The sequence below is a fragment of the Clarias gariepinus genome, chromosome 15 (assembly GCF_024256425.1).
Source record: "Clarias gariepinus isolate MV-2021 ecotype Netherlands chromosome 15, CGAR_prim_01v2, whole genome shotgun sequence".
Taxonomy (NCBI): domain Eukaryota; kingdom Metazoa; phylum Chordata; class Actinopteri; order Siluriformes; family Clariidae; genus Clarias; species Clarias gariepinus.
In genome coordinates, this window is record NC_071114.1 from 3,126,770 (window position 1) to 3,141,982 (window position 15,213).

Here is a 15,213-nt window from a genome sequence, read left to right on the forward strand (position 1 = left end):
ATTTTGTATAATGACAGGCCTGGAGCCTCATACACTATGGGCAATTTAGGAATGCCAGTTATGCTAATCTGCATGTCTTTGGACTGTGGGAGAAAACTAGAGTAGCTGGAGGAAACCCACCAAGCACAGGGAGAACATGTAAACTTCCCACACACACAGACCAGACAGCAGGAGCTGAACCCTTCATACAAACACACTGTTCTGCATTGTGTAGGAAACACCAGGTCCAGGTCATATTTAGTTCAAAAGATTAAAACATGTGGCAACAAACCCAGCAAAGAAGGAGGCCGAGAGAACGAGAGAGTCAAATGATGTTTACAAACTCCACTTCATCTGGCATACAGTACAACTCTAACGTGGGGAAAGAGATAATAACAGTGTATTGATTAATCTATAAAGCGGATACCAGTGTGGTAGAGATGTGCACATATGACCGCACCGAAACGGGATCAAAAATAAAAATCAGTTTCTTAAAATGTAGTGTCGTTGTTTTTTGTCTCTTTCACTTACAAACACTGCAAAAAGTTTAGTTAATAAAGTAGCCGTGAAGTGAAACACCTAATTCACCAGGCAGAGTGGGAAGGACCGAGGTCGTCTATCAATCATTCAGGTGTCACCTGACCCATCTCAGCCAATCAAAGGCCTCATCCATCTCCTCTCCTCTAATTAATCTTCACTCTTGACAATCTTGATTACTCTGTGTGTGTGTGTGTGTGTGTGTGTTACTCACAGTGCAGTATGTGTTTGCTGTTATCTTCAGGGTAAAATCAGCAGTAAACTCCAGCTCAGGAAGAGTGACAACATTGCAGTCCAATGTCTGGAAAACACACACACACACACACACACACACACACACACACGATACAGCCCAAAAATTACTGTCTTGCTCAGTACACAGCACAGTTTTGTATTATACTAAGTATAAGCCTCCAAAACTATTGGCACCCTGGGAAATATCTTTTGTACACAAAAAATAGATTTACCACACAAAAATTATTTAAAAAAACTCTCTTTTGTTCCTAACACATATGATGTCAACTTTTGTTTTCATGACACCCTTATGATGTAAACAAATGTGCAAGATAGAGAAAGGTGCCAATAATTTTGAAGGCCAACCTATATTAACTTGATACAAATTGAACTTCATATTGAGGGGTCGCATCTGTAAGTCCACACAATTGTTCAAATCATTTAGACAACTTTGCCAACGTTCGCCTGGGCTGCAACAACTTAGCAACAACATGGTGAGTCTCACCCTAATGGAAAAGGAAGCAGAGCTGCATCTTTTCATCACAGAATAACACATTCTGCTAAATGGTTTGGAGCAATGTAGGTGTAATTGTGTGTTGTTTACATGCTTATAGTACTGTCTGGCGCCTCAACATCAAGGTTCTTGGCGGGCAATCTCCATTCCAGTTCATCCCAAAGGTGCTCGATGGGGTTGAGTTGTGGGAATCTCATTCTCTGTCTTGGTCTCAGAGAATGTGCCTTTATTGGCTTTGTCGTTCTTCACCATCATTATGAACTCAGCATTGACTTGCTCTACAGTATTTAGTTGTGCAGGCTGACAATGGCACTGTGGCGTGCTCACTTGAGCTTAATGAGTCCATGACCAAGTGGTATTTCTTTATATAATGGCATTTACACCTCATCTACAACAGGCATTGGGTAGTGATGGCTGTCCATTAGGAGCAGTTTTCGTGTCTTCCAATGGTTTCTTCTCAAGCCATGTGTGGGACCCCAAACTTAAATTTGATTAAAGTACCCTATGTTGAGACTAACATGACTAACATACTGTGGATCAATGCTTTGTTGATGCCGAGATACTTGTATCTGTAATCTTGTTTTAGACTGAAGACCCTCCATTTAACTGAATGTTTTGACTCTTGCCTTGTACTCCCTTCTCTGGAAACCTGGAGTGGCCTATTTGTCCAAGTCAAAATGCATCCTTTTGTCACTGAAGGTCTTAAGATTGTGCACTGGCTGTCTGAGCTGCTGCTTGTCTCTCCTGAATGTCTTGAGGTAATCCATGCAAAATAGATGGACCGCTTTGTTGTTTTCCGTCGATTGTATACTAGACCTTGTCTATTCAGCTTGTTTAAGAGCCTAAATAGACAGATGCAGAAAGAGATGGAGACAATCGCCTTGAAATGTTTGTCAGCTAATGCCTATCATGTTATTCTTGATGGTACTGCTCTGGTGGACTCGCTCAATAGATCCTTATGCTGGATTCTCTCAAATACATTTTTGTAGTCAATTCACACCATTGTCAGATTCTTCTTGCAGAGTCAAAATTATACACACACCACACCTAATGTTTCACCATAGCAGTTGCTTCTGGTCATGATTTAATCGACAAGCTTCTGGCAGAATTCTGGTTGGATATTTGACCCCTCTTTGACCCCTCTTTTAGAAGAATTAGTAAAAATCAATTAAATGTGTTGGTTTTCAGAAACACACCCAAATTTTAAGCTTGGTTTACACAAGTTTAGTAAGGTTTTGGCTCCAAAAGCTTAAAGTTATCCTCATTTATCCATCGTTTGTGGTTCTGGGATCATTGTTCTCTTAGCACACTCAATGTCTAGGTTTTAACAGTCTCGCTGATTATTTGAGGTTCTGCTGAAGAATTCTTATGTTCTTGTCCTCCTTCATGACTCCATATTTAATAAACCAGTTCCATTGGCAGAAGAAAAACAGCACCAGAGCGTGATGCTACCACCATCTTGCTTATCAGCTGCTATAGTGTTCTTGAGGTTGAAAACTTCATCTTTACTCCTTCAAACATGCGTCTGGTCAAACCTTTCCTTCAAAATTTTTATTCTTTGTCCATGTGCTCAGCTGCAAACTTTATCGGAGCTTGAAGATTTGGATTGTAGAGCAGGTGCTTCTTTCTGGGACGCCATTCTTTTAGTCCATGGTAAAGTAAAACTGTCCTGAATGGAGACAGTGGTGCACCTTCCAGGTCATTGAAGCACTGTATTTAAGTGGTTCCTGGGTTCCATCAGAACCAATTTTTTTTGTGTTGAGGGAGACAGTACGAGTGTTCTTTTACAAATTGGCGAAGAGGCTCTACTTTCTAATAACCTTTACTTACTTAGTACAGTGGTTTGAACCAATCTTGAAATCTGCAGTTGTATAGAAATAGTTCTAAAAGACGTTTCTGACTTCTACTGTCCTCTTTCTCAGACCTGCACTGAGCCCCATGGACTTTCTCATTGTAATGTACATTGGTGACACAGCTGGTATCCATCATCATCACTAACAGGAAGTTAGGAGGCCTTGGGCTCAGCAAAACTGAATTGATAATCTAGGTAGTTGTATTTATAATTTTGAACCTGTGTTGATTTCAGAAAATCAATACATCCTTGGCAGTGAGGTCTTTTCTATCTTTGCTTTTGCAGAGAAAATATGTGATGCAGGTAGTCATGCATTCAAGGGTGAATTTTGGATATTGGAGAACGTTATTCATGGCTTTGAGTAGATCTTGGTACAGGGCACTGAAACAAGAGATCCAGAAGTTCTGGAGCTTTTCTGAGCTAGTGGCATTCAAGTCTGGCTTCTCTTGATGGTTTTAACCAGGTCATGAAGAGTAAGTTAACTCCAAGCTGCTCTGGACATGTCTATGGAAAACTCCTTGCTTGGGTCTAATGTTTTTTTGTTGTTGTTGCTTCAGCAGTATCCTGTACCTCTCCAAAAATGATGCTTGAGAATGTTTTTCTTATACTCATAGGATAGTTCACTGCGATTTTAGTGAAGACCCTTTTTCGCTAGATTGAGGTCCTGGTCCAAAAAGATTTTTGTTTTGGCTTTTCTTCGTCCTTTGTAGATAATTCTTCTTCTTCTTCATTATTATTATTACTATTATTATTGCGGCTGACAAATGTATTTTAAACAGTATATTTCATATATAATAAATGTTAGCAGATTTGAAAATAGTAGCAGTAACATGCACGTCTTGGTTTACTGGCATTGTTTTCCCCACAGCATGCTACGTCTCGCCGCTTTTCCTAATTTTCAAGCATGTAAGTGCATGTAACCCAACAAAGCATGTATAATTCTATTACATGGTACATACAAAAATCTGTAGGGGAAAAGTTAGAGCTGATGTTATTAGAATATAATAGAGCAGGGAACTGAAACCGCCATTGACTGACATGTGAGCTTTGACCTTACTAATGTGGCAGGATGTTGATGTGAAAGTATTTAGCAACAATGACTGAGGATATGGATTTTCTCCATCTATGATGAGAGCCTTCACCGCCTGTCACCACACCCTCTGTGCAGGGAGCGTTACATTCATGCTTCTGACACATTTAGCACAAGGCTCTGCATTTAACGTTCATTGGAGGTCATGTGACCTACAGGAAAGGCAACAGTGTGAAATGTATAGTGTTTCATTAAACTATATAATTAAAATATTGAAGTTTATAGTTTATGTTTGTGATACCTGTGAACATATTTTAGATACAGAACCTTTCTAGAACATAATGTTAAATGCATGGGAAGTCATGCAATTACAGCAGATTTATATAAAAAATATTAAAGCTATACAGGGCGTAATCCATCCAATAACTACATGAAAATCTAGATAGTCATAAGATTTAGTCATTTATAACTGATGCTAATATGCCTGAAATTACAATGCACAATGTCTATACAGTGGAACCTCGGATTACGAGTAACGCGGTTTATGAGTGTTCCGCAAGACGAGCAAAGATTTTTATTAAAGTTCAACTTGAAAACCGAGCATTGTCTTGGTTTACGAGTACCATGTATCATGCATGCGCTTCTTGAATTGACACCAAGCGTCACGTGATCACAACAAAGCCAACGATTTTTCTCTCTCTCGCGCTGTGGAATTGTAGGTAATCGTCTCCCCTGCTGGGTGAATACACACACACACGCACACATGCACACTCTCCGTCTTACACAGAAATTCTGCAAGCACTAAGACCCAGCAGGGAAGATGACTACTTTACTATCGTCTCCCCTGCTGGGTCTTAGTGGTTGCAGAGTTTCTGTGTAAGGCAGAGAGTGTACATGTGTGTGTGTGTGTTTAGTCACCCAGCAGAGGAGACGATTACACACACACTCTTGCCTTATGATGCACACACACTCTCTGCCTTACACAGAAACTTCGCTCTGTCGCAATTCTTTTCAAAGGTGAAGTGAGCAGGTTCATTTGTTGTTGTTTTTTGTTGTTGCTGTTTTTTAACTTTACAGCAGTGATTCTGATAGTATGCACTCACGCGAGTGTGACTAGCAATGTTCCTTGCTAATTTTTCCGATAAAACAGTCTCTCCGTTAATGTGGAGAGACTCACACACACACACACACATGGACAAACGGAAACACTTATGTGTCGGTATTCATTTGTACTTTTTTTTTTAAGGTGAAGTACAGGTTAATTTGTTTTATTTTTACTTTATATTTTGTATTAACTATTTTTATGTATTTATTTTTTGGGCTGTAGAACGAATAATTTAAGTTTCCATTATTTCTTATGGGAAAATTTAATTTAGTTTACGAGTGTTTTGGAAACGAGCCCGCTTCCGAAACGAATTATGCTCGTATTCCGAGGTTCCATTGTATTTTAGTTTCAAATAAATTTTGGTTTTAAAAACATCTTTTAGTCTGACTGTAACGCGTGTGCTACTCCAGCACTTATTTAGCATTAATTAATAAATACATTATAATAGAAAAATGGTACATTTAATATTATAGTTTGCATTGCAATCACAATATATCAAAGGAATCCCAATATATATGTTGTTTTTCTATATATTTGGTTTATTTTATAACTAGCGTAAGTGCGCGTCATTGATGGTTAAAGAGTTTTTAGAAATAGTTTAAAGTTTAAATCTAATAATAATCTGCTGATCTTTAATGTAATCAGTGATATTATTATTATTATTATTATTATTATTTGAGGTTAAAGCCCACGTACATGTCTGTGTGTCTCTCTGTACAGCAGAACTCTCTGTCTAACTTATTAATACAAAAAAATCCCATTCTGTAAGGTTCAAATTCAAATTTTATTTGTCACATACACAAACATACACAGTACGAAATGTAGTGAAATGCATTATACGACTGTCATTGACCCTAGAAGAGAATTAAAGTTTACAAATAAGAAATAAATATGAATAATAGAAATAAGATAGAAATTAAATAAAAAATTAAATTAAACTAGGAAAAATAGAACTAAAAATAAAAATAGAAATGTGCTAGGAAAAAATAGAACTAAAAATAGAAATAGAAATAGAAATATGATGTGCAAAAATAGAAATCTACTGTACAAATTGAAATATACTGTGCTGTGTGTGCAAGTATGCATAGAACAAAGTGCAAAGTGACTTTGTGCAGAGGTTATCAAAGTGTCTTTGTGCACTGGTCCAGGATGTAAACGTAAAACTGTAAAATGTCGTGTAGTTGTGAAGGTAGGTGTGCAAAGTTATTAAAGTGTCTTTGTGCAATGGTCCAGGATGTAAACGTACGACATGTAGTGTATATATGAAGGAAGGTGAGCATGTAATTGTCCATAGTGTTCATGGATGTAAGAAGATTGATAGATTTGATCAATTATGAAAAAGATGAAAAGATTGTTAGTTCTGCATAGTGGTGTGGTTGTGGTTGAGAGACCTTATCGCCTGCGGGAAGAAGCTCCTCCTCAGTCTCTCTGTGTTGGCCTTCAAGGAGCGGAATCGCTTCCCAGACCGCAACAGAGTAAACAGTCCGTTATTGGGGTGGCTAAGGTCCTTCACGATCTTCCTGGCCTTGGTCAAGCACCGCTTGCTGTAGATTGAGTGCAGGTCAGGGAGCTCGATGCGGATGATGCGCTCAGTTGATCGCACCACCCTCTGTAGAGCTCGTCTGTCCTGCATGGTGCTGTTCCCAAACCAGGTCGTGATATTTCCCGTCAGGATGCTCTCTATGGTGCAGGAGTAGAAATTCCTGAGCACCTTGGAGGGCAGTCTAAAGTCTCTCAAGCGTCTGAGGTGGTAGAGATGCTGCCGGGCCTTTTTTACCACGGTGTTGATGTGACAGGACCATGCCAGGTCCTGCGTGATGTGAACACCGAGGTATCTGAAGCTGTCCACTCTCTCCACTGGGCTCCTGTTGATGACGGGGGTCTGGTAGTTCCTCACCTGCTTTGTACTAAAGTCCACTATCAGCTCCTTTGTCTTACTGACGTTCAGGAGGAGATTGTTTCTCTGGCACCAGTTCTCCAGATTTCCAACCTCCTCCAGGTAGGCCGTCTCATCGTTGTTCGTGATCAGGCCCACCACAACAGTGTCGTCAGCGAACTTGATGATGGCGGTGGAGCTGGTAGTGGCCACGCAGTCGTGGGTGTACAGAGAGTACAGCAGGGGGCTCAGAACACAACCCTGGGGGGCTCCAGTGCTGAGAGTGAGGGAGGCTGAGACATGTCCGCCCATCCTTACTGCCTGTGGTCTGCCAGTCAGAAAATTGGAGATCCACTGACACATTGATGAGCTGAGTCCCAGGTGCTCCAGCTTGGTGGTAAGTGTGGAGGGAATTATGGTATAAAATGCAGAACTGTAGTCGATAAAGAGCATTTTCACATAATTCCCCCTCCGAGTGTCCAGGTGAGTGAGAGATGTATGGAGGAGATGAGAGATTGCATCGTCCGTGGAACGGTTTGTACGATAAGCGAACTATAGTGGGTCTAGTGTGTCTGGTAGTGAAGAGATGATGAAGTCTCTGACCAGGCGTTCAAAGCACTTCATCACTACTGAGGTGAGGGCTACAGGGCGATAATCATTGAGGGAAGCAGGATGAGGTTTCTTTGGGACAGGAACAATGATGGACTCTTTGAAGCATGTGGGGATCACCGACTGAGATAAAGAGATGTTGAATATCTCTGTGAACACAGGTGCTAGCTGGTCTGCGCAGGCTCTGAGAATGCGGCCTGAGATGCCGTCTGGTCCTGCTGCTTTCCTGGTGTTCACTCTCTTGAAGGCTCTCCTCACGTCATGCTCTGAGATGATGAACGCGCTTCCGGTGCTGGCAGTGACTTCCTGTCTGCAGCCGTGAGCGCCGCTAGCATTAGCATCGCTAGCGTCTTTAGCTGCAGCCTCGATGCGAGCATAGAAAGTGTTCAGCTCGTCTGCCAGAGACACGTCTGCGTTTATCATACCGGATGTTGGTGCTTTATAATCCGTTATTGTTCTTAATCCCTGCCACAGGCTCCTAGAGTCACTCTGTTGGAGTTGTGACTCTAGTTTCCTCCCGTAGCGCTGCTTCGCCTCTTTCACCGCCTTCCGGACGCTGTATGGCGCAGCCTTGTACGGTTCCACGTTCCATGTCCCCCGACGCGAGTCCCGTGTTGTAGGCAGCGTTGCGAGATCTCAGAGCGTCGCGGATGGTTTTATCCACCCACGGCTTCTGGTTGGGAAACGTTTTAATAGTCTTTTTTTCTACGGTATCGTCCGCTAGTTTCCCGATGAATCCCACAACCGCTTCCGTAAACACGCTGACGTCACCATCGGAGCTGTTTCTGAACATGTCCCAGTCTGCGTCATCGAGTGCGTCCTGTAACGCGGCCACCGATTGGTCCGTCCAGCACGCGACCTCCCTCTGAACCGGAACTTCCTGTTTCAGCCTTTGTTTGTATTTTGGCATGAGGAAGATGGCGGCGTGGTCGGATTTACCAAACGGTGGACAAGATTGTGCCTTGTAGCCGTCCTTGACCGTTGTGTAGCAGTGGTCCAGTGTCCTTTCGCCCCTGGTGGGGCAGGTGATGTGCTGATAAAAGTTCGGTGTTGTGTTTGTTGTTGTGTGAGTGCCTCATGCAGCTCGCATAAGGCAGTGTCCGTGTCCGCTTGTGGTGGAATATAAACGGCGCTGATTATGACCGATGTAAACTTCCGAGGAAGGTAAAAAGGACGACACATGATGGACAGTAGTTCCAGGTTGGGTGTGCAGGAGCGTGTGAGAGGAACAACGCTCGCGCTGTTGCACCAGCTGCTGTTCACCATTAAACACACGCCGCCTCCCCTTGACTTCCCCGAGTCCCGCGTCCTGTCCATGCGGTGAACCGAGAAGAACTCGGCCGGCTGGATGTCGTGGTCCGGCACCGCTGGGTTCAGCCATGTCTCGGTGAAGCAGAGGAGATTGCAGTCCCGAATGTCTCTCTGGAACTTTACCCTGGCCCTGAGGTCATCGAGCTAGTTCTCCAGTGACTGGACGTTGGCGAGCAGGATGCTAGGCAGAGGTGTGCGGTGTGCACGGGCTCTCAGCCTGTTCCTGACGCCGGCTCGTTTCCCTCGAGGCCGCCGCTTCGCGTCGCGTCCTTTGTTGTCCCTCAGGATCTCACTCGGCCAGCTCGGATCCGGAGTTAAAAACGTCGAATTGTGAGTACATTGTATACCAATAGAAACAAGAGTGTCTCTATCATAACTAATGTACCCCATGGTGGTAATTTTGCCGGTTTTAAAACGCTGTAAACTAACTTAAAGAACAAAAAAATTTAGTATCTTTTTGAGTTGAGTATCTTACGCCTTGTTTACACTAAGTTGTCCTTCTTTGGTGGTCAGACAAATACACTCCCTGTTCGGTAATCGGAGAGTGAATCACAGATGAGAAATGGAAAAAGTAGATAAAAGGATAAAGATGAAGTTTTGTCTTAAAACCACTCCAGCGTGTTAAAATTCACTTATACCACTTCAACGCTGTTATTTCATCCAAAGTGAAAATATGAACTAATCCCAGTAAAAATATACACTTTATCTTTTCTAATTAATATCTATTGGTGCAGGTGTTTGTTTACATTGAGTTTACTTCCAGTTTTGTGTGATGCTGTGACAAAAACTGTCTGGACAGACATACAGACAGACAGAGGTTTCAGCTCCTCCAGTGTATGAAATGTATATCATAAAATATATATATCATATCATATCATATAAAGATATCAGTGAAAGAGTGAGTTCTGACTGATGTACAGACAAAACCTTTATTTTATTTATATAGATATTGTATACCATTTTTTTCCCCCCTAAGTACTTGTGTATGTTTTCACTTCACCACTGTTCTCTGAGTGTTCCTGTTATTCAGCGCTGCTGCTGACCTGCAGTTTCCTTCAGGATTAATAAAGATTTAAATCTTATCTTAAAGTCTTTTGTCCAGAATGAACTCAGTGTGACAAAGTAATGAGTATCTGATTAAAAGCACTGGCATTTGATAGCTGATGAAATATACCCAGCGTACCTGAATAACACTGGGCTCTGAGATGACGGTTTCAGGTTTCAAAACCTCGACCACTGTTTCAGGAATCACCGCCTTCTTCATGCACGCCATCTTAAAGCCGTACACATCATCCCAGAAAGCAATGTGATCGCGGTGTTTCTCAGCATCGCTTACCGCTGCTAGGCTAATGCTACATCGGTCAGGATAAACTGAGAACGAGATAGAAGAAACAACACAACTTAGACAAAAGGTTATAAAGACTTTTCTAATAAACAGTTTTGTATAATGCTTTATTTCATTACATGGTCATTTTAATGTCACATTTGGAACTCTGACCTGCAGCTATTTCTCAAGTGTTAATGCTGCGGTGCATTATGGGTACTATACATACACAGCTCTTCAACACAGTATTTAAAAAAAAAAAACTTTAATAACAGCCACCAGCGAGAAGTCTTATTATTATGGGATGGTTCGGGTCTTGATTTTGGGAAAGAAGCTTAAAATGAAAATGTTCCTAAACAGGACAGAAGTTTCTTCCGTGTTTCAAAAGATTGTGAATTTCCTTCTGTGTAAACATCTAAAAGCCAAAACAGCTCATGGCAAAAGAAGATCTAAACTAAACTGCTCATAAACACTCGGCGTACATTCATCAGTTTTAATGCGTTTTATGGTCATAAGAAAAGCGCTTAAAGCTAAACTCACTTCCTGCTGCGGAAGCTACATATGCTACATGCTAATGGTAAGTGTACTAATGCCAACTAATGAAGGCGGAGTTCTCTCTCTCTCTCTCTTTCCCTCACACACACACACGCGGACCCCAATAATGCCCAAGGTACAAACATACACTCGGCTTATAAACAGAATGTAACTGCTGACACACTGAAGGTGGAGGTCGTAAAGCAGAAAGCAAATATTTTTTTACACAGCCAAAAAAAAAACAAAAAAACTATGCAAACATCCCTCTTTCTCTCTCTCTCTCGCTCTCTCTCAGCACCCACAGGAGTCTAACTACATCACACATACACACACACACACCCTGGTGACGTGCAAGTGCTGACCGAGTATTGGGACGTCCCACTGCGAGCGAGTGAAAAAAAAGAGGGCGTATTCCAAGATTCATTGCTTTGACATGGTTGTCCTTCTCGAGCCGGTGCTCATGGCCCGTTTATCACCTCACACTCGGCCCTGAGAGAAGCAGGGGAAAGTGCCTTCATCATGGAGGAAGGATAAGAGAGAGGGAGAGAGAGATTAAAGATGAGATGAGAAGGAGGGGGTGTAATACGATAAAGGAGGACATGAACAGAGAAAGAAGAGAAAAAAAGAGAAAGGGTTTTACTCTTCTTTCACTTTGGGTGTTTATTCCTTGGCGACCCTCCTTATCTCTCACCTGTCTCACCACTCATCACCCAGCCTCATTTAACCTGCTTCTGCTACGTAGGAACTGCATTGACGCCATCCTACAGGTGATCTCATTTCTGTCTGCATCAGCAGTCTGGGTTTCTCTCGCGCTCCATCATTTCGGTCTGGATAGACCCGTCTGCTTTAACAGGCAGATGCTTTGACGAATAACTTTATACTTCACTACATCTCTAAGCATCAGTATACAGAGGTGTGGCTGCCTTAAGTGCAAAACCAAGACATGCGATATCAGAATCTGATCACGTCTTAATGGGGGAAACGTCTCTGAGTGTTTGAGAAACCAGGGAAACATTAAACAGACTAGGAAACAGAAAAACACAACGAGAGAAAAATGACTAAGAGGTCACATGACTGTGTGTTCAGACTACCGTCAGGGCGATCGGGAGGGAGAGTAAAGACTGTCAGAAGGGTGCGATGGTGCAGGCTGATTACGCAGCTACACACCACTGAGACTAATGGCATTATTACACTTAAAGTCCTGTAATGAGGTCACGTGAGTGCGTGTGGAACAAACACCCAACCTGGTGAGATCTTACACTTACAGTGCAGGCAGCATCACAGTCTCTCACTCTCGCTTTCACTCTTTTATTTTCGTTTTAAAGACACAACATCGAGAGCAATAAAAGTCTCTCTCTCTCCCATCTACCACACACACACACACACACACACACACACACACCGCTTCACCCTCCCACTCGTCCACCATCAGGAGCAATGACCCTGTCTCTTTTTCTCCCCATTCTCACTAAAGCAGTAAAGATCATGCAGTGGAACCTCTGCTCTGCTGCCATCCACAAATCATGTGTGCGCACACACACACACACACATACACACACACAGCTCCATATGCTGTATTTGTCTCAGATATACATTTCCCTGCAGCTAAATGGTAAATGTCCATACAGCAGATCTGCACACGTCCAACATCCTGTATCCATAAACATCCACACGAGGGACAGGGAAGTGTGACAACGAGACACTGTGACAACGTGCAGCTATTCAAATATTATAGAATGTAGGAATTAAGAAATAAAAAGTAATAAAAATGAAAGAAATGCAAATACACTCATAGCTCTGTAACAACTTATCAACAAAATAGAGAACATTTAATATTAAATGATTGAAAGTGTTTGGCCTTAAGTTTCATCATCGGTGAGCAGGACCATGTTATGAAGCACGCTGTAACGCTATGTCGCTTCATTTACACTTAACACACATCTGATGAAAATAGACGGTGAGTTACATCAAAGAAAAACTCCTCTACCATGTGAGAACTCTCCTCACCACACTGCTAACATTACAACACCGAATCATTTCTCAGTGGTACCGTGAGAAACATTGCATGATGTTTATTAGCAGACGAGTACGGTTATCTGAGCTCATCCTGGTTTATAGCTGTGTCACACATTTATGGTCAAATTTAGAGACATTTCCAGCTCAGATCAGAAAACCTCATTTACACCTCATTATTAAACATCACGAAAGTGTTAAAAGCTACAGAGTCTCAGTAATGAGCTTATACATTATACATTATTATATCCTGTTATATATAAAAGAGTGAAAGGAGCTGTGAGTGAAAAGAGATGCAGGACACCCTGAAAGCAGCAGGACGTCCCAGAGAGGACGAGTCCCCAGTCAGGCAAAACAAAATTCAAACCTTTCAGCAATAATCCAGCAAATCTGCACTGGAGAAAGAACAGTAGTGTGTATGCGGGCGCATCATGATACAGGGCTGATGCTGGGGCGTTACGTTCCATCGAAGGAAACATGAAAGTAGCGACGGACCAGGACATTTTATTCTATATTGGCCAAGCACTAAATCTGGGGAGAAGACGGACATGTCAAGAAGACAATGACCCCAAACAAACAGGCAGAATAATTAAAGACAGCCTCGCATGGCTGAGCCAGTCTCCAGCCTTGAGTCCTATTGAACATTTATGGAGGATCTGATGGACCTTCGAAACCCCTGGGGAATTGAAAACGATTTATCAAGAAAAACGGACTAAACAGGACCACAGTGGAGATAGAAGAGCAGTACCTTCTTAATGTGGTGCCTTAGAGCTGGAACAAACCCTGAATACTAACGTAAGTAATGTGGGATGTTCATATTTCAGACAAAAGACATAATACACACCGACCAGCCATAACATTAACACCACATTTAAACCTGTAACTATTGGAGCAGCCCACAGAACCACTAATGCAGCACAGGAAATGTCAATGATGGCTGCAAAAGCACAAAAAGAGCAGCAGGAAAAGAGCCAAGGACCCTGAACCAGCTCAAAAACTCCCCAGAACCCAGATCTGATCGAGACTCATGGGATGTGGCCCCACCCCGAGACCCACAGCACCAAACGTTTGTTTGGATCAAGTAAAAGTTTGGACCTGAAAGTTCTGGTGTTAGACACCACAGCACCCTCCAGACGTCTTGTGTAGTCACTCTCCAAGGGACCAAGGATGCCCTGGAGCACAAGGGGAACCCAAAACATTGGTGGTTTTAATGTTATGGCTGATGGGGGTACATTTTAAGTGGAAGGTAAATAAATAAAATAATGTCTGGATATTTATTTATCATTGGTAAGAAAAGTGAAAATCAAGAAAGAAAGATAGAAAAAAAGAAAGAAATATGGTGCGAGAACACAGTGTGTATTGTGATTAAAACACTTCTACATTTCCGCAGTGTGTGTGTGTGTGAGCTCATCAACACTCATCATTTCTTAATCAGAAATATTTATAGAGTGGATTCATTTAAAAATGCCTTAATGTCCAATATAGAAACTGTTCTTTAACTGTAACTTCAAAATATTAAAGAATTATAAATGTGATGAAGTTTCACTATAATTTAGTTTTACAGGTTTACTCAAAACCGCTAATAATTAAAAATTATACAATTACAAAACACAAGAAATAATGAAAATCACCAACGGTAAAAACATGTTGAATAGAGTCAAAAGTCCTTGATGAAATAAACATATTTTAAATCCTTTCAGTATATCATTTTATTTGACTTAAACCATATTAAAGCTTTCACTCATCGCAGAACTTCATGATCCATAATGCGTTCTCTCCAAAAACATACATTATATATATATATAGTATATATAAACTCATACTTTATCCTCTATCCCATTTTACAGTACCGTTTACTGTACATTCTGATTTTGTACTTCTCACACACACACACACACACACACACACACACACACACACACACACACACACACACACACACACACACAGCTCACCTGAACCTCCCTCTGCGAGGTATCGTCCCCTGGCGAAGATCACTGAATCCAGCATAGACTCAAAAAGGAGAAAATAGCCCTGTGGAAAAAACACACAACACTTTTAAAATTGAAACACTCACACACACACACACACATTTTACAACATAGCAATGGGTAAAAATTTGACAAAATTGTGCCATTAACCATTTAGGAATTTCAGTATGTGTGACACTGTCTATAGTCGAGAGACGACTTTATGAAGTACAGACGCTTTACAACAAGATGCAGATCACCTGTAACGCTCGAGAACAGAGAGACCAGATTAGACTTTTGGCCCGATGAAACCAAATGAACGTTC

At 41.7% G+C, this 15,213-nt stretch overlaps 1 protein-coding gene across 2 annotated transcripts in view; it reads right to left on the minus strand.

The window, feature by feature from the left end:
* The window catches only part of prmt3 (protein arginine methyltransferase 3), a 67,304-nt gene that overhangs the window by 18,512 nt on the left and 33,579 nt on the right, over positions 1-15,213 (minus strand). For both annotated transcript variants that reach the window (XM_053513891.1, XM_053513890.1), the window contains exons 11-13: positions 14,874-14,952; positions 10,231-10,418; positions 731-817 (exon numbers count right to left, since the gene is read on the minus strand). In XM_053513891.1, the coding sequence (XP_053369866.1) occupies positions 731-817; positions 10,231-10,418; positions 14,874-14,952 (354 nt within the window). The remainder of the gene's footprint in view (positions 1-730; positions 818-10,230; positions 10,419-14,873; positions 14,953-15,213) is intronic.